The sequence below is a fragment of the Lottia gigantea genome, assembly GCF_000327385.1.
Source record: "Lottia gigantea unplaced genomic scaffold LOTGIsca_175, whole genome shotgun sequence".
Lineage (NCBI taxonomy): Eukaryota > Metazoa > Mollusca > Gastropoda > Lottiidae > Lottia > Lottia gigantea.
Genome location: NW_008708227.1, coordinates 307254 through 328572, shown reverse-complemented (window position 1 = coordinate 328572; position 21319 = coordinate 307254). Strand labels below are relative to the sequence as shown.

The window sequence follows — 21319 nt, the reverse complement described above, 5'->3', positions numbered from 1 at the left end:
CAGTACAACATTATCACTAAAATAGACAATATAAATATAATACAGGTACAAACATTATCACTAAAATAGACAATATAAATATAATACAAGTACAAACATTATCACTAGAATAGACATTATAAATATAATACAAGTACAAACATTATCACTAGAATAGACATTATAAATATAATACAAGTACAAACATTATCACTAAAATAGACAATATAAATATAATACAAGTACAAACATTATCACTAAAATAGACAATATAAATATAATCCAAGTACAAATGTTATCACTAAAATAGACATTATAAATATAATACATGTACAAACATTATCACTAAAATAGACAATATAAATATAATACAAGTACAAACATTATCACTAGAATAGACAATATAAATATAATACAAGTACAAATATTATCACTAAAATAGACAATATAAATATAATACAAGTACAAACATTATCACTAGAATAGACAATATAAATATAATACAAGTACAAATATTATCACTAAAATAGACATTATAAATACAATTCAAGCACAAACACTAGAATAGACAATATAATTATAATACAAGTACAAATATTATCACTAAAATAGACAATATAAATTTATAATTCAAGTACAAACATTATCACTAGAATAGGCAATATAAATATAATACAAGTACAAACATTATCACGAAAATAGACAATATAAATATAATACAAGTACAAACATTATCACTAGAATAGACAATATAAATATAATACAAGTACAAATATTATCACTAAAATAGACAATATAAATACAATTCAAGTACAAACATTATCACTAAAATAGACATTATAAATACAATTCAAGTACAAACACTAGAATAGACAATATAATTATTATCCATGTACAAACATCATCACTAAAATAGTACGGTACAAATATTATCACTTATTGTTTGTACAGTTTTGTATTCCAATTGGAATAAGGATTGAATGCGTGACATATATGTCATATGTAATTAAATGCCAATTTCATGCTTACCCAGGTTTTTCTATTTTCTAAAATTCAAACATAACATGCAATCTCTTTATAGCAACATATACATTTACATATCACTCCTATGTGGTATGTAAATAAACATAATTCAACAATTCCACAGCGAGTGCATCAAATCAAAAAGGGTCGAATATTTTATTGGCTTATTTTATCAACAGTAATTATTCATTTGGCAAAACAGTGTCATTGCTTAGAATAATTGGAATCGCATGGAGTATGAAAACAATATAAATGGCTACTGAGAATTGAAATAAACTGGAAATAAGATGGAAACTCACCAGGATAAGGTTCTGTATAATATCTGAACACAAAACCATCATTTTCTTCAAAACTATTCGTTTTAAATGTTACATTAACTCTTGAATCATTTAATGCAACCACATGTTTTGATTTATGACCACATGTTAGGAAATTCGTATTATCTAAAATGAATTTTGAAATTTTAATCCAAAAATGTATAATATCACACATTGTATTTTTGAAGAAAAGGCCATTTGATTTAATTAAAGTAAAACTCAGTCGCATCAGTCTGGAAGTCTACGTTGATGAAAGATGCATTCTTATCTACAAGTTTATTTAGTTGAGCTGAAAGAAAGTATTATAGCGACAAATCTTTTAGTAACTGTAAGTTTCCGTTGAAGAAAAGATGTACATCCCTTACAATATCTAGATTGATCTACATCCCTTACAATATCTAGATTGATCTACATCCCTTACAATATCTAGATTGATTTACATCCCTTACAATATCTAGATTGATCTACACCCTTACAATATCTAGATTGATCTACATCCCTTACAATATCTAGATTGATCTACATCCCTTACAATATCTAGATTGATCTAAATCCCTTACAATACCTAAATTGATCTACATCCCTTACAATATCTAGATTGATCTACATTCCTTACAATATCTAGCTTGATCTACATCCCCTACAAAATCTAGATTGATCTACATCCCTTACAATATCAAGATTGATCTAAATCCCTTACAATATCTAGATTGATCTACATCCCTTACAATATCTAGATTGATTTACATCCCTTACAATATCTAGATTGATCTACACACCTTACAATATCTAGATTGATTTACATCCCTTACAATATCTAGATTGATTTACATCCCTTCCAGTATCTAGATTGATTTACATCCTTACAATATCTAGATTGATCTAAATCCCTTATAATATTTAGATTGATTTACATCCCTTACAATATCGAGATATATCTATATCCTTTTCAATATCTAGATTGATCTACATCCCTTACAGTATCTAGAATAATCTACATCAATTACAATATCTAGATTGATCTACATTCCTTACAATATTAGATTGATCTACATCCCTTCCAGTATCTAGATTGATCAACACCCCTTACAGTATCTAGATTGATCTACATCACTTACAGATTGATTAATTTACATCCCTTCCAGTATCTAGATTGATTTACACCCCTTACAGTATCTAGATTGATTCACACCCCCTACAGTATCTAGATTGATCTACATCCCTTACAATTCTAAATTGATCTGCATCCCTTACAGTATTTAGGTTGATCTACATCCATCCATTTCAGTGTCTAGATTGATATACTATACTTACCTTACAATATCTGCATAGGTCTACGTCCCTTACAATATCTAGATTGATCTACATCACATACATTATTCAGACTGACCTACAACCTTACAATATCTATTTTTGATCTACATACATTACAATATTATCTAGATTGATCTACATACCTTACAATATAGAGTGATCTACATCCATTAAAATATCTACAGTGATCTATAACCATTACAATATCTAGATTGATCTACATATCTTACAATATTAACTTACCTCCTTTTACTTGTATAAAATCATTTTGACATTGCACATTATCTTCTAAATTCAGCATTAGAAATTCTAACATAATTCTTTTTTTAGGATCATTTGCAGTCAACATCCAATCCACGTCTAAATCCCTATAATAGAAATAAAATTAGGTTATAATAGGCAGAAATGACCCTTCATACGACTGATTAATAACATTTTTCAACCCATTTTCAAGAGCTCAGAGGTAACGGTAAGCAGTCATGTTTTACTTTATCCGGGTCTCTCATCCACCTGACTGCCGTAGATAATTTGTTGAAAGATTTTTACGCTCACTTGACAGTTTAATTCATCATAGGTTACCTATCTCTTATAAGTTTGAACGCATTTTTTATTAAAAAAAACTCGATCTAATCTAGCGGATCATTCGACGTGTTGATTACAGATTTTGTTTTGACAGCAATGCCACCATAATATTTCTACGAAGGGTAATTGAAAGAAATGTGGTTGGCCTAATCGAGTCTTTAGTGATACAGTTAACCCTTGCTTAAATCTACCCAGATTAAGACTTTGACTTACTTGTAATACTTATCAGGATAACCTGGAGAATACATGTACATTGGTGTTGCGCTTACATTTAATTTACGTATTTCTGGCGTGTGCTGGTCCGCTATGAAAATAACCAATTATACAGTTCCAATATTCCGTTATTGTTTCGGATTCAAAATTAAAAGGTAACAAAATTACAGTTACATTATGATACAGATGGAACAATAAGTTACAGTTTCAGATAGTTTAAAGAGTATTACAACTATAATCATATTCAAAAGGATGCAATAACAGATTGTTATAAATACATAAACAATTACAGTTGGATAAGTTATAATGATATATAATATTCCTTACTTACAAAGCAGTGCAAGTTAGCAATGAAAGATGATCACCGTAAGTTACACTAACAATATGATCACAGTTTGTAATAATATGGACTTACTTTTTCTAATGATAATTCTAACAGGTTTCTTGCTAGGTTTCAGCCAAGAGTACACAATATTGATGTAATCTGTATAGTGCAATTGTAGCTCTTTAGGATAAGATGTTCCACAGAATGTCATAGATTTGGTTGGGTTATAATCTGAAAGTTAAAAGAAAATCATCTATTGCACGGCTTATTCTTAGAGTCCAGATCGATCGATATCCTTTACTTCGTCTAGATTGATCTACATTAATTTCAATTTCCAGATTTACATCCCTTACAATATCTAGATTGATTTACATCCCTTACAATATCTAGATTGATCTACATCCCTTACAATATCTAGATTGATTTACATCCCTTAAAATATCTAGATTGATTTACATCCCTTACAATATCTAGATTGATTTACATCCCTTACGATATCTAGATTGATTTACATCCCTTACAATATCTAGATTGATCTACATTCCTTACAATATCTAGATTGATTTACATCCCTTACAATATCAAGATTGATCTACATCCCTTACAATATCTAGATTGATTTACATCCCTTACAGTATCTAGATTGATCTACATCCCTTCCAGTATCTAGATTGATAATCTGTTTAGAAAATAATAACTTTCTTGATAAAAAAATAATTCAAATTTTACCTGGAAACTCGATTTGTAAAGACTCTAAGTTACAATTCACAGAATCAAACATATTAAATTCTTCAAAAATAATACGAAATGAACCATTACCAATTCGCCAATGACAATTCTGATTTCTAAAAATATAAAAGTAGAAAGGTGCACAATTTCATCAATTGCTCTAGCAGCATTGTGATTGACACAAACAAGGTTATAGTAAAACTTTGAAAATTTAAAATATTCTTGTCAAAATATTTATACATTTATAGCCTATATCATGATGTTCAATAAAACATATGATATACAGAATCAAAAAAAGGAAATAAAGACATTATATTACATTTTATCTTCTGTTCTNGTATCAGGAAGATTAAGGATAACTGCTTCATTGTCATAGATTAGTTCTTTATCCATTTTGTATGTTTCCTTACATTTTAAATATCTTTCACCATACCCTATAAACCATAAAATATACGTTTTATAACATAGATTTTTTTTTAAATCCAGACGTGTATTTGTCACGAATAGCAGTTTACAGGAATCCCCTTTTTACGGCTATCAATACAAATTAAGGCCTGTTAATTAAAGATATACTACCTCTTCGGTTGACCAAAAAATTTGATTTTTGAACTTGGTTAAAATGAGTCTTTGTTCATCAGTGGATAATCCATAAGCTATTAAACGAAGTTATTTTGAAACATGCTTCTATATCGTCTTATATAGAGATTATTTTCTTTAGTTTTGGCCCCTGGTCAGTCCAACTGATAAATATATATGTTTGTGAACTAAGTTTGTGAATTTTATGTCCATTTTAAGACGCAGTATTTCTTGTAAAAGATACAGATACAGATATAGTTTTAGTTTATTTGGACTTGTGAAGAATGTACTCACCATAACTCAATAAGGCCCACAAAAATATACAATATAAACCATTCATTTTCAAACTTATCAATTAATACTTTTTTCTGAAAACAAACAAAATATATAAATTATCCTTACATAGAATATTCATTGTGATATCACCAAATACAACCTGTCGAAATAGGTTATTTAAATATCCTTTTGGTTGGTAGAACTATTTATAACAGTGGTTTTCAACCCGTTTTTGTATTAGTTCCAAATCGAACAGCATGAAAATGATGTCCCCAGATATCGAAAGCGTATCTATGATTGGATACCAGGCACGTTCTCACATAGTTTGATAGTAATAATTCTCTGAGTACTCCTAGACAATGTTAATTTAGGCTGTGTATAGTGTAGTCATCATATGAGATGTACTGTATATTATATTGTAGTTTGAAAGTTTATATTTTTCATAGCATGTGACTGGCTGTGACACAAGGTACAAATGTCCCCACCTTGCAATTGAAAACCTACGATTTATAACACCACGAATAGAACTATTAAATGCATGATATTCTACTAATTTACATAATTATTTAAGATTGATTACACGATTGAGTGAGCATTGAGAGAAATTTTGCAACTGTCGAGGTTTTTTTAAAGTGTATAGCTGGAACACTTTGTTATGTTCTGATTTTAACTTATGTCATATCCCCTTTGACTTGCTTTGTGAAAGAAACTATATTGAATTTATAGAATGAAATTCATTTTCAATTGATTTAATGCATGTATGTGTATATTAAATTTGGCCATTTCTTTAACCTTCAGTCACACTCACTCTTGAGTGTTTCTACAGCTATTTGATAAGGTTCTTCTTTGAGTGATAAAAAAACACCGACGTTTCATCAAAATCAGCCTAGAACTATGTGAATCTGTGCTAGTGACATTTTTTAAGTTTTAAAAGGGCAATAACTCAAACTAAAGTCTTTTTTTGTAAGATGGAAAAACGATCTAGACTAAACTTAAATCTAGGTTTTATGTGTATTGGGACGCTTTTAGCATCAATTTAAATCTTTCCAATTCTTAATAAGACGTCTGTGGTTCCTGCATTTGCACTAAAACTAAGTGTTTGATGTCGTCACTAATCATAAAATATGCTTTTTCACATACGGCCCTCCGCAATTAGTGACGTCATAAAACACTAATTTTAAGTGGAATTGCAGAAACCACAGACATTAGACTCCAAATTGGAATGCTGCAAATTGGTGCTATCAGTGTCCCCGATACACAATTTTTTTTCTTCAGAAAACCTAGTTAAATCATTTTCAGGTAAACCTTTTTTTGTGTTGGAAACTTATAATGGATTAGCAAAATAAAGGCCAAATTGGATAGAAATATGTCTCATACTCATTCTGAAGGTTGTTTACGAGGCTATAACTTAACACCTTCGAATAACAAGGCAAAAATATATAAATCATTGAAACGATGGCAGCCATATATTAAAAGAAATTTGGTAAATCCTTTTTTCAAATATACGAAATGTAAGTTTTTGAAGAACCAATAAAAGAAATAATACCTAATCGCCGATGACAAAAGCTGTAAGAATTTATTCTATAATAGCTGTTTGCTTTCAAACCTTGAAATCACTTATGGAGAAAATATTTGTCCTGCTTAAGAATGTAGGCCTTCCTTTAAGAATGTCATAGTTCATAGGACTACTCGTCCTAATAGAAGTGGATTATCGAATGGCTTTACTAACACAAATAAATGTATGTAACTCTAAATGTTAAATTTGATTTAAATTCGAGTTATTGACCTTTTTATGAAGTACTAAATGTACGACCTTTACCAACATAGAACAACTTACCTATTTATGTGAACATTGTAGTATAATCATCCCATATCATTTCTTACATATTATCCTTGTATATCCATACCTTTATTGACAAATTACGCATTACCTATGTTGTCCCATAAAAAATATGTCCTGTTTCATTTGAATTACTTTTATTTCCTTGAGAGTCATTCAAATGTAGTAGTCTCGATCAAATGAATCACCTACTTGTCCCTTGAATGTTATTATGTCCAATTTCGCAACAAGGGCCTTTACCGACCTATCGTAGCGTACTGTAAAATATTGCTATTCATGTGTTAACTGTATGTTATATTCTATATACAACATACAGTTTAAAAATGAATAGCAATATTTTTAACCTTGTTATTCTAGTATAAATAACTAGGATACGTTGATCTTTGTAGGTCGATAAAGGCCCTTGTTGCGCAATTTGACATGATAACATTCAAGGGACAGATAGGTTATTATTTTTTCACAAATAATACTCGAATCTCAGAAACTGATTTTTCTTTAGGTAAGCCAATCAGTAATAGTGAATGTTAAAATGTAGGTAAAATTTCGAACTTTTTTTAAAGGAATTATGCGATTTTCGTACTTTTCTAGTACGTCTGAAGGCAATTTACATATATTCATGATTAAAATCAACCTCCCAAAATGGCGCACTTGTCCTTTTAATTCCTTAGATTAAATGGGAATATCAGGAGATAGCCACTAAAGGAAGAAACTTTAAAGAGAGCTCTTAATACAAAATAGTCAAAATTAACCGGCTGGAAATTTTTGTTTGCGTGGGTATTTTCCGACACCTATAAAGCAGCTGTTGTTTAATCTTACTCAATTATCGTAAGCCGAACAACGTCTTTAAATACGTGTAGCCTATCATATTATCTATTTAGTATCTATGGAAGTCTCTACCCAGGATAGCAGAGTACAAAGTAACGAAAACAGCCCTAAGACTAGAGAAAGTGGGCAAAAAAGGCGAGATGCAGGGGAAACTGGACGAGAAAGTAAAAATAGAATGGGTATCAGGGACACCGAAAGCATCAATTTGCAATCAGACGTTTGTGGTTTCTACAATTTCACTAAAACTAAGTGTTGATGACATAACTAATCGCAAAATATTCTTTATCCTAGAGGACTTACCGAGTTTTAGTAGAATTGCAGGAATCACAGAGAAAATAAAAATGGGGCAAATTGTTGCTATCAGTGTCCCCGATACACATACAGAATTTAGAAAACTTCTTTACTATCCTTTTAAATAGACACAGGACAGACTAAATTTTTATTTAATACACACACATCTTATACTAACCAGAAGTTGTTTTATATCGCAAAACTGACCGACTGCCAATATAAATGCGATCTATCCAGATGGGCCCAGATTCCGACTGATCAGATAGAAGACACGATGTGATTTTAGCTTGAAAAAAGTCAAATGTGGAAAGTGCGATTTTTCAGGGCAATTAAATCTGTCGATTGAGCAGATTTCTCGAGATATTATCGTCAGTTACTTATAACAATCGTTGATTTTTGAAATTGCATTTTCTTTCGATTTTGTGAGAATATGAGAGATTTTCATGTGACAGAATAATTTTAAATATAGACGTTTTGTGTGCAGTGACAGTCATGCGGATGTTGATAAAATGTAGTGGTCTACTTTCAGTTTGGCTTGCTCAATATTTTCATGGTCATGATATATAGTGAATTTTTGTCCAGAAACGTATTGAAGGTTGAATTTCGTGATTTAACATAGAAACAGATGCCAAATTGATTTTTTGCAGTCACTGGAACGGTTTTATTTTATTTTGACAATTGAAATTGACGTAATTGTATTTATTGCAAAATATGCTTGAGTAAAGGAAACCATATTTTAATATCAAAACTGTGTTGTTTATTATTAAGATGCCAAGTCAACTGTAGAACTTTAAAAAAAATCAATTTATATCTTGACAAATCTGCTCCTCCATTTTCACCGTTCGCATTTCCTTGTCGTCTGAGATTGCCACAAAAATAGTTTCATTTATTGATAATATTCAAATTTAATAAATAAAGACCATGATGTTCAAAACAATGTGTAAAGTGCCAATATATTTAATTTCATAGATAGAAACTACTTCAGAATTAAAAGCAGTTCAAACTCTGGTTATCCGTTATCACCTTTGTTAAAGTAAATGAAAACCAAGGACGTGACCAATTATTCGCCAATAGACCTATAATTCATTATTAGAACGATATAGACACAATTGTGTTCAGCCTATTTGATGCAGAGGCATGCCCAATTGTACAGTTTTAGAACAGATTGAACTGATCACGAGTTATCTCACAGTGAACAAATTATCATCTGCTATGTATATATACAACATTTGAAATACCAAAACAAAAGTTGTAAATTATTATAGATCAATTTGAATTAAAATTTGTATGTTTTATCCTAAGAAAAAGAAGCTGAGAAATATTTCTACTGCTAAACTAATAGGGCTACTTAATGCACTAATATCAAAACAAAGTTAGAATGAGTTTGGTACTTATAAGAACTTCACAACGTGAATCAAAAATATCAAACTACTAAAAAGATCTACCGCCGGAATAGTTTAATAGCCAAATGCAGTTCTGGGTGCAGTCATTTATCTTATAATGGTAATTTGGGTCTGTTGTCTAGAGATATTAAGCAGCCAATAAGGTCATCTCTGTATAAATGACCGTATCGCCTTGGAAACCAGCATTCCAAAATGCACCCCGTTCTGTTCTATATTCAGCAATATTACCATTAGCATTACAAGCACTACAGTTGGCATCAAACCACCATCCGGACTGGAAGGCTGCAGCACAGCCTGATTGATCCGGAGTACTGAACTTTGTGTTGTTCAGTGCGGAGAGACAGTCTCCTAATGGCCATGGATACACCTCATCTGCCGTGTCAATAATAAGTTGAAATCCCGATGCAGAATTCGAAATCTTGAAATTATGGTAGATAATGGTCTTGTTGTTATATTCAGGTTTTGCATGGATATTGATATGTAGGTCGTAGTTCCGACTGTTAGTAATTTCAAAAACTCGTTGCAGACCAAGCCAATGATTTTTGTTCAAATCACCAAAACCATCGACATATTCCTGCCAAGATTTATTGAATGATTCAGTTGCTTGCCAAATCGAATTTTTCTGAAGGAAAGTTTTCCCTGACACCATGTAACAGTGTACTTGGAAAGGACTGGCAGACAGTTTTGGTTTTATCCAAAATGTGTCATGTTCATCTTCATAAAACCCAGATTCATAACCTTCTGAGCAATCTGAAATTAAAAGTAAGACATCATTAGCAGTCATATTCTTATTTATATTGACGTTAGTGGTCCCTATTTGACAAAAAATTCAGCTCTATATTTGTCATCACCAAACATAGTCTGACGGAATTCTTCTATATTTGTTGCATGAAGAAGTTTGCTCCATTTAGAGCATAGAATTTGTCATTATCCATGCTATGTATGAACAACTATGGACTGATTGAATAACCTCTGATTTTGTAAGTCTTCAAACTTTTCACTTACTGTTCATTGAGCGCAAGTGATTGCAAAGGATGTACAAATGACGAAAAATCTAGATTAATCAACATTGTATAAAATTGATTTCGAGATAAAAAAAAAGATACACATTATACCTCCCATGAGCCTCTCACACCGTTTTCCAACATAACTATCTCTACAGTTACATTTATCATCTTTTTTAAATCCGTGTTCACAGACCAATTCTTCGTGCTGAATCAGAAAAAATAGCTTTCCAGGCAAAGTAACATACGCCCACTACCAGCTGTCCGAAATGTAATCAAAGCCTTTAGTGACTTACTAATGATTTTCAAATAATCAAAAGGCACGGCAATACCTCAAGGTCTCATCGACGCACACACTGCGTCCATAAATCACTCATTTTCTCCCTTTCTATTCGAATCTGTAGTACGAAACCAAACACGAAAGATCTTGTTGGTCAAAAAGACTCTTTAATTTTTTAATGTTAACATACATTTCTTACTTACCATTTGAAAGAGTTGAAGATCACCCTCGGTACAGCCAGACTCGTTGATATGGACGTTACTGTTGAATAAGAGACATACGTTCTCGGACGATTTATAAGCCATGAACATACATTCAGACTCATGCTTACACTGCCGAGCACAATCTATATCCCAGTGTATGCCTTTTATTGTCTTGAATGGTTGTTCAGATGGAGAATCTAAACAAGGTTTGGTGAAGAACAGTGTGTTTCCCATAGTTATGGACACGACGGCTGAAAAAACGACAAAACTGTTAAAGCCCATTGCTGTATTGCTTTTCAGAATAAGTCCGAGTTTGGAATGGGAACTTTACCCGTCTTTCGATAACAAAGTATATTGATGTGTTAATGATCTTTCACTTTGTACAATCTAAACTGCATGCGATAGTCGATCTTCTTAATACAGTGGACTTCATCTTTCTTCAACATTTTTACATATTTATTGATATGGGTCGTCATTTACGTTTTTTTTGTTCATTTAGTCAAATCTTAAAATTTAGATAAATTAAGTACACTTCATGACGGCTGGCCTCATTAGAACGACGCAAAGAAAAAAGGTGGGACGTAAAATCCCTTTTCTTTTTTCTTGTTCGATCTAAGATGTCGATAAACTCATGCTTTTATCAAATATAGAATACTGCAATATAGTCTTAAAAAATTGGAACATCCAAGAACGATTCAAATTATGGTTTCGAATGAAAGTAGAGGGGGACAGGGTGGTAAAAACACCCCATTTGGAAAATGAAATGAACTGAATGGAGTTTTACTCTTCTGAACACTCTATTTGAAGATTGGCGACTGCGTTTTTGATGATCTCAATAAATGCTTCTCCTTTAAGTCTTGTTTTTTTCTATATTTAAGGTACGAAATTGGTGATGTAATGTTGGAGTTTATGTTTAGGTAGCGTAGTGTTCAAGTGTAATAGATTGTCACGTCATAAATCCTAACAATAAGTAAGATGCAATTAGAATACCTTGATTCGTCAAAAAACTAATGAAAGTTTCGAATGTCGTTTTATTTTGAATCGTAGAATTAAATAAATATTGATGTATGTTTCTTTTCGAGTTTAAACCACTTAATTTGAGAGCATTTTAATTGAAATTGAAAGGACAATATTTTTATGTTTGACTTTTTCGTCTATAGCCTCTTTCACAGAACGGGAATAAATCCCAAGTGTTCAAAAACACTACTTACAAAGTGAATGTAACTGCAATTTTATATACAACTGAAAAAATAATTTTTATTTGTAATCTTTTTTGTTTTGTGGTTCGTTCAAACTTATAATAAATGGTATTTTTGTGTTCAATAGCACATTTTTAGAGCCAATATTTGGAAATTGACGACCAATATATAGAGATGCGGAAATTCCCACAATCATTGTTCTTATATGAAATATGATGGTATTTCAAATGGTTTTAACAAACATTCAAACACATCGAATTTGCCAGACGTCCTTTCGATAAATTCCAACCATCGTCTTTTCAAATCAATTGTAAGATCACATTTAGATATGAGACGCAGAAAATTGGTTCAAAGCAAAATAGTATGAAAGGTACTTTGGTATTGTGACCATTATACTATCGGACCAATTTACCTTTTGACCGATTTGCGATGTGACCAATGTACCGTGTCTCGAATATCCAATATGAAAAATTTATTTTGTGATCAATCTACATCGTGACAAATAATTGTGACCAATGTGACATACTTGTTGCAAAGTGATCAATATGGATGGCCACGTTTTGTTTTCAGTCGCTCAACTATAGTGGGAGCCCGTTGACTTGAGTGGGTTGGTGCCCCTCCCCAGGGAATTAAATATATGATCTCTATAACTCAATTTAATGCCTGTTAATAGAATATTCAGTCTGTAGCTAATGCTATTTCACTCATTTATTTATTGCTGGTTTCCTTGTTTTATTATATTTATTATATCTTTCTGGTTGGGACTTCGTGGACTTAGTTCAACCAGTTCCTTTGATTGTTGAGCCACTGGTTACTTTGTGACGAATTTGCCTTATACTACATATTGCCCTCCAACCAATTTGCCTGTGTTCAGATTTCTGCATTCACAGACTGTTTCAGGTTCAGTTTAGGTGCATAGTTTATAGACAGTGGTAGTTTCCGTAAAGCTGAATCTGTCTCGGAAATGAAAGGTGGATTTCGTTACGTCTTCTTGAGCGAGACTCTTTACTTCTGGTATAATGCAATGATTTGTAATGTTGCGACCTAAATATAGTCCTTAAATTTAGAGTCTTTGGGGAATAAACCCGACTCTTACTTATGCATTTAATGTTATATTGTGACTATACTAATGGTTATCTAATGATACATTTTATTATCATTTTGAATCCATATCTTACAAATGTTTTGTTTTTATTGACTTTGTTTACGAACATTTGTAGTCCCGGACGACCAGCCTCTAATGTAGATTTACAAGAAGCACGTGATTACGTGACAATATTGGCATAGTTCCGGCAAACTATGACTGCAATTCAACAGTGATATGTTGCAGAGCGCTAGAGTTACTGTCACGATAGGCCGTTTGAGTTTTGCTAACTATCATTTAATTGCGATCTTATTCAATATAATTTAGACACATCACTAAGTATTATCTTACATCTAAATTGTGTAGCGTCATAGTGTCAACATTCTTTAATGTTATCCTATTTGTCTTGACTTTAAGGCATTCATGAATAAAAATATCTATATTTGATCTATATCAATGCATAGATAAAACTAACAGGAATAACACTTTACAATTCCATATCTCTAGGTTGTTAAGATAATAAACGTTAGGAATTAGATCGATTTTTAGAATGGGTTATTTATGTATATATATGTATATCAAAATGCAGGGGAAAATGTTGATAGATGGATGGTGGCGTTCGCCATCAGGTGCTTGATATCATCCGAGGTTGCATAGAACAAAAGGCAGAGTTTTAATAAACACTAACTAACATTAAATGAAATTGAGGTTTACGCCCTACTTGCTGTTAATAATTCGACCAATAAAGATGGACAACACCATACAATCTTGTAAATTTCACTAGGAAAGTGGAATTAACTTTTTTTCTCGTTTTTTCTTTTTTGATTTCAATCAATCTAGGAGATCTTATATAAACACAATCTTCATCAGTCGATAACCTTGTTTTTGTCACTCAATTCAGAGAGAGTGCATTGGGACTTGAAAAATAATATACCGATTAAAGGGATTGTAAAGAGGTTATCTAAATTCGTCATTTGTTTCGGGGACACACTTGCGCGATTCCAATTTTCAGTGAGACGTCTGTGATTTCTGCAATTCCACAAAAAGTAGTGTATGATGATCACTAATTGCAAAATATGCTTTATCACAATATGATTTATTCCTTGATAATCCAAAACATCTGACTATTCCAGCCCATGTTAGATATTTTGACAGTTATCGGCTATTTATGATAATTTTCCACGCCTCTGAAGATGCTTTTTTTCTAATATAATATCAAATTAACTTTACGGTGATTGTAAATTAGTGTTGGGAATCACCGTAACTTTCGTTTTGTTATAGTATAACGTGACACTTTTGGCTGCGCACGAAGTTTTGAATTGTCGACGAGAAATTAGTTTCGTTACAAAAAAATTCGATGAAACTGCAGATGTAGTAGGAGGGTAATGATGGTATGACTGAACTACAAACTGCATCTTTCCGAATATATCTGGATTTGGCGGACCTTGGAAGGTGCGGAAAAAATCCATAAAATAGGGCCTAGTTTTTCCGTCTCTCACCAACCGACATCTTTCAAAATAGCAACCAGAGTCAGGAATAGAGGCAGATGGTTCGATTTAATTACTAGACTGACTAAAAACAAAACCATAAAAACAATCTAACGGTCTCAGAAAACCGTACATTGAGCCGCCCATATAAGCCCGTAAATAAGAAGAATTATTTTTTTGTTATTTTGCCAATGTTCCACGCTGAATTTCATCGAAAATCAAAATAGTCTTAATTTTAACAAAACGTTCGATTGTTTAAATTCTAAACATTCTAGAGGGCACATTTCTTGGAAGATGTTTATGAATAGTAATTATCATAAAAAGATATTATTAATCAAACTTCAAACTAGAAATAATTTCAATATTGCTGTAAATATTGAATTTTGTTCTTTCACGAAGCTGAAAGTCATTAATGGAAGTGTCCTGCAACTCTCGATGATGCAGGTCGAAGAGACTGACAAGCACTATTAACGTTTAATATCATTTGGCAGTTGGAAATGGAACCAACAACTACCTGGTTTGCGATATCAGCATCAGGTGGAATTTGCAATATCAGTATCAGGTAGAAGCGAACGTTAATTTGTCGTCTACCAACCAATCAGGAAATGAAAAAGAGAAGGCTAATGAAGCTATAACATTTTACCCTCATTAACCAGTAGCCCAACAAAGTGCTTAAAAATAAGATGAACAACTCAATGTCATCTGAATTTATTTACCACGGAATTGTCATTTAAAAATTTAATGATTGTCATAGTTATCAGATATGTTGTCAAATTAAATGACACGTCAGTTAAAATAGATTAAGATCTAAAAAAGTGACGTTTAAATTAAAAATCTGAATCCAGTCGGTCAGCATTTTGTTATTATGGTACAGAGTTCGTTCATGATGGGGATCAAACTTCTAGTTACAGGTCAGTTTTCTTACGAAGTGAAAATTTTACTTTTTTAAGAGGCTCGAATCCCTTATAGTCGACATGGGCAAAGTAAATCTTAAATTATACAACAGCAATCATCAATCAAATACTCGCTGATTTTGATCGCTTACATCGACGAGGAAACAAATATGTTGTTTCTTAGTATAAAATATGTTCGACGGGTTCAACAGCGATTTTTCAGTCATCAGGTTTCTTTATTCAGCGATTGGCCAATTCTCACAGATGCAGCCAGTAGCTTACATTCCTGAAAGCATGAATATCCTTTTCTGCATTCCAGTTGTGGTTTTACTACTGATTATTCCAAAAACAACAGCTAGGTCTTTAGGTACGATTTTTGTTAATTAAAAGAACTTATATTTATCGTTGCTGGTGCGTATTTGTAAAACTGGTACGGAAATACAGGAGCTTCAAATATAGCATATTATAGTACACAGACTTACTAGGTCGGGTGATATATCAAAAGTAATAAGTTACTAGAGAAAAATGTCGTAGAGGTCCACGATTTAAAATTAGAAAGCTGCGTCATACAGTTGTCGAATATGGATAAGTCGAATAATATTTTCGCCAAATATTGAGGAGAAAAGAACATTGCTTATTTTACGTACATTTCAGAAACTCCATTGTTCAAGAGATGGTTAGGGGGTTCAGGATGGTCCAATAGTGTGTCAGGTCAGGGATCTATCAGCCGAGGTGGTGGATGGAGTCATTCTTCCAGTAGCAGCAATGGTTATTATGGTAGTTCTGGAAGCAGTCATAGTTCGGGATGGAGCAGTAGTGGCAATATTTACGGATAATTGTGATGAGACCTCTTCCAATAAAATAACAACATGAAAATCAATTGCCTATTTTGTTATTTAATAAGACTGTCGGCAAAACTCTGTATATCTAAGTTTTCACTGCATACCTGGGTGTAACAACTATTTATGATAGATGCCACTAAAACAATACTCGGTGGTCTTTCTTCATAATTTCGAAATGCGATCCCTGTTGACTTTAGAATGCAACCACTGATAACAAACAGGAACCGAGTCAGCATGATAACTGTAAACTATTGAGTGGCGAGACACAGTTGTGCTCGAAAATATTGCAGTTTTCTGTGGCTATGATGAGAAACTCAGTTTCTTTATCAACAAAATACAACAGTTTATCATTTATTTAAATAACAAAATAAATATACAACACAAATGACAACAAATAAGGGCTTACTATTAAATAGTATGTCTAGAATAACACCTGTGCGCCTTATACATGTCTGGGCAGTTTATTCGCAATATTACGGTATGTTTCAATTCTAGAATTATAGTCAAGAATAGTACATATATCATTCTGGACATTCTCTTCAATATTTAAGTTCATCAAATACTATTTTGAGCAGAATAAATCTATCATTAAGAGATTCCTTTCTTTTGTGGCGATAAATGGCGAAATAATTAAGTCAGTTAGACATATTCATACACATGGTAAGACCACCAAGATATAACCGCAAACAGTTGACATCAGAGACTGATATACTATGAGTTCAAAATCCTTTGAAAAACCGTTTGGTTTTAATTTGAGTTGATTTAAAATCTGGTGTGAACAAAAATTTTCAGTTCTGTCAGACAAGTCGATCATCTTCTTTCGAAAATATAACTAAAAGACGCATACTTTTAAATTTGTACATATCAATTCAGACTTTTGAAGCAAAAATATCAAAATTGATCTAATTCTGATTCATGTCAAATTTTCTCTATGAACATTGCAATATGTCTTAATAAAATATATCCACAAGGGTAAAATTATTTGGGAGTCATTGAAACTTGGCATGTTTAATCTTAACAGATCACAGACAAAAGCAGACATCTTAGATGGTTTTGGATTATGTCCTGATATGAATAGATATATCTTGGTTCAACTTAATCCACTATCTTAAGCATAAAATACTTTCAAATAAATAAACAATCAAATTATTTTTTTTAGTAATAACTACATAAACATTGTAGAAACATTGTTAACATCTGCTCATGGGCTTCCTTTTTGATTTACTCTTCTGAAAAAAAAAATATTATCAAAATTAGTGGAAAATTTGATAATTTCTACAATTTTAACTTTGGCTATGAGACCAGATAAGATTTTAAATATTATTATCCTTTCTTTATAGGACCCTTTTGGGGTAAAAATCGGCGTATAATACATGACAGTGGAATACAGGCAATTTTTTTGCCAATCAGAAACGGGATTTATTTTTTTGAAAAGCCAATCAACTTGAGCCTTCAAATCCACGTGTATAATATATAGAAAAGACATCTATAGAAATAGGAAGAGAAATTATTAGTTTGAGATATTTTTGAAGAAATGAAATGGTTTTCGTACATTTCGAGTACTTCTGAAGATTACTAACAATATTCAAGACTCAAATCAACCCTCCAAAATGGCGCATCTGTACCGTTAAGACATGCATTTACATTAAGTCTTTAAAATTAAGAGCTTTTAGGACAATTGTTTTCAAAACAGTGAGGTCCCATGCAAATCTCCCTCGATGCAAGAAAAAAGTTTGATAACAAAACGATAATCATTAGTTTGCAAAGGGTTAATTAGTTATAATTGATATACCAATTAATCTTAATCAATCTTTTGCAGTTACCATGAAAAATACATAATGAATATCAGGGGTTTAATTTGATGCTCCTAATAGGACAGTTGTAGAAACGATATCCTATTATATACATTGATAAGCAAATTAATACCATATACATGTATACATATTACATTAGTGTGCAAAAGTTTTAGCATGCAAGTGTCAGAAACCAAATTCCTGAAAAATTCTTACTTAATAAAGTATAATACCCAACATTCATTATTAGTAGTCCATCTACAGTGTCAATAAGTATTATCAGTAATACATTTTCAAGCAATTAGCCACAATGCTAGCATCACCTCTTATGATGTTCAAATTACCTTTGCATCCACAAATATTGAATTTTACCCAAACCATAGGTAGTGCTCTCTACCAAACAAGCCTGATTTTCGATCTTCATACTGGAAGCATTTATTTCTGTTGCTAAGAACATCATAAAATCACTTTGAAATCTTTCAAATGCGCTCTTAGAGTATTCTAATTATTTGCCTTTTATTCCTTGAATATTCCCAACCCTGGTTAGACATCTTTTAGATCATATCGAGACAGAGAATAAATTATTAGTATCAGATTATTATTATATCATTTATTATCTTAAAGAGAATGCCCCACGACAGGGCTATTTTTCAATCATTGTCCAAAGCATGTTTGGAAAATATAGCCAAATTAAAGATGGGTTTCCTTATTTTTCAGTCTCAAATTAAGCAAACTATTTGAATAATTGGTGTTTCTATTGAATTATCATGTATTCTTAATCTTATTAGTTCTTATTGCACAAGAGTTTTGACCAATCATAAATGTCCTTGTATGTACAGTCTGGATGAACAAAAAAATACTTTTTGACCTTTCTTGATTGGAATTCTGTTGGTAATTCTCTTCTAATTTAGCTGATTATGAATTAATCATGGACACATGAGATAAACTGGTATTTTCCCAAGTCATTAGAATACCTCTACTTTCTATTCATATAAATGAAAATAAGGGAACCCATCTTTAACAGCCCTGCCTCATGTATTCTTAGATTTCTCAATTAGATTCATACATCCATTTCTTTATTTTGAGTTTACTGTAATCACGATTGACCAATTGGACTATACTATTTTGAAATTTTATGTTCATTCATTCAGGAGGTAGTATTCCTTTAAGAAGTATTATATATTATAATATAACCCATATATAATTAGATATAAATACATTCATACCACATATTACAAGGGATCATTTCTCATAATCATGCTCAAGTATTTGAGCAGGAAGTAAATGCAACAATTTGTGATGCGTACCATGCACCAAATAAAATAAGAAAAAAGTCAAATCACAATCAGTTATCAGTGGCTCAAGTTAAGTGTAGAAAAGATCCCTTTAAAGTCTACATTACACCAATAGTACCAGTAAACATGCAACTATGTGATTATTATCTACTAAAAACTCACCCAACATACAACATTACATCCTGTAATAATATAGCATTCAACATGATCATAGGATAGTTCTAGCGATGATTTCATTTAATGATGAATGATGACAATGATGCTTTTAGAAATATAATGAAGAATATGTGTCAAAGTGATAAATATGTGTAAACCAATCAATATGATCAAATGATAAATATGAGATTGAAGAATAAATATGAGATAAGTGACATAATTATTAATATGAAATTAAATGATAAATATGAGATTAGTGACAGAAGATTAATATGAGATAAGTGACAGAATGATTAATATGAGATAAGTGACAGAATGATTAATATGAGATAAGTGACAGAATTATTAATATGAGATTAAATGATAAATATGAGATAAGTGAAAGAATGATTAATATGAGATTAAATGATAAATATAAATAAGTGACAGAATGATTAATATGAGATAAGTGACAGAATGATTAATATGAGATAAGTGACAGAATGATTAATATGAGATAAGTGACAGGATGATTAATATGAGATTAAATGATAAATATGAGATTAAATGATAAAATATGAATAAGTGACAGAATTATTAATATGAGATAAGTGACAGAATGATTAATATGAGATAAGTGACAGAATGAATAATATGAGATAAATGACAGAATGATTAATATGAGATTAGTGAAAGAATGATTAATATGAGATTAAATGATAAATATGAGATAAGTGACAGAATGATAAATATGAGATAAGTGAAAGAATGATTAATATGAGATTAAATGATAAATATGAAATAAGTGACAGAAATATTAATATGAGATTAAATGATAAATATGAAATAAGTGACAGAATGATTAATATGAGATAAGTGACAGAATGATTAATATGAGATAAGTGACAGAATGATTAATTTGAAATAAGTGACAGAATTATTAATATGAGATTAAATGATAAATATGAAATAAGTGACAGAATCATTAATATGAGATTAAATGATAAATATGAGATAAGTGAAAGAATGATTAATATGAGATTAAATGATAACTATGAGATAAGTGACAGAATGATTAATATGAGATAAGTGAAAGAATGATTAATATCAGATTAAATGATAAATATGGGATAAGTGACAGAATGATTAATATGAGATTAAATGATAAATATGAGATAAGTGACAGAATGATTAATATGAGATTAAATGATAAATATGAGATTAAATGATAAATATGAGATAAGTGACAGAATGATTAATATGAGATAAGTGACAGAATGATTAATATGAGATAAGTGACAGGATGATTAATATGAGATTAAATGATAAATATGAGATAAGTGACAGAATGATTAATATGAGATAAGTGACAGAATGATTAATATGAGATAAGTGACAGGATGATTACTAT

The 21319-nt window shown here is 31.2% G+C and overlaps 2 protein-coding genes across 2 annotated transcripts; both read right to left on the bottom strand.

Annotated features, from left to right (window-relative positions):
* Positions 1-1206: 1206 nt before the first annotated feature.
* LOTGIDRAFT_238905 (hypothetical protein) lies at positions 1207-7226 on the bottom strand (the record flags this gene model as incomplete). The annotated part of the gene is made up of 8 exons (XM_009051954.1): positions 7172-7226; positions 5353-5426; positions 4802-4916; positions 4483-4598; positions 3844-3984; positions 3429-3519; positions 2877-3001; positions 1207-1445 (listed from the first exon to the last, which is right to left on the bottom strand). The coding sequence occupies exons 2-8, from the start codon at positions 5396-5398 to the stop codon at positions 1207-1209; spliced, it is 873 nt and encodes a 290-aa protein (XP_009050202.1). The 5' UTR covers positions 5399-5426; positions 7172-7226.
* A 2693-nt stretch (positions 7227-9919) lies between these two features.
* LOTGIDRAFT_58309 (hypothetical protein) lies at positions 9920-10285 on the bottom strand (the record flags this gene model as incomplete). The annotated part of the gene is made up of 1 exon (XM_009051928.1): positions 9920-10285. A coding segment is annotated over one exon (366 nt), but the record flags the coding sequence as incomplete, so codon positions are not given.
* Positions 10286-21319: the final 11034 nt, after the last annotated feature.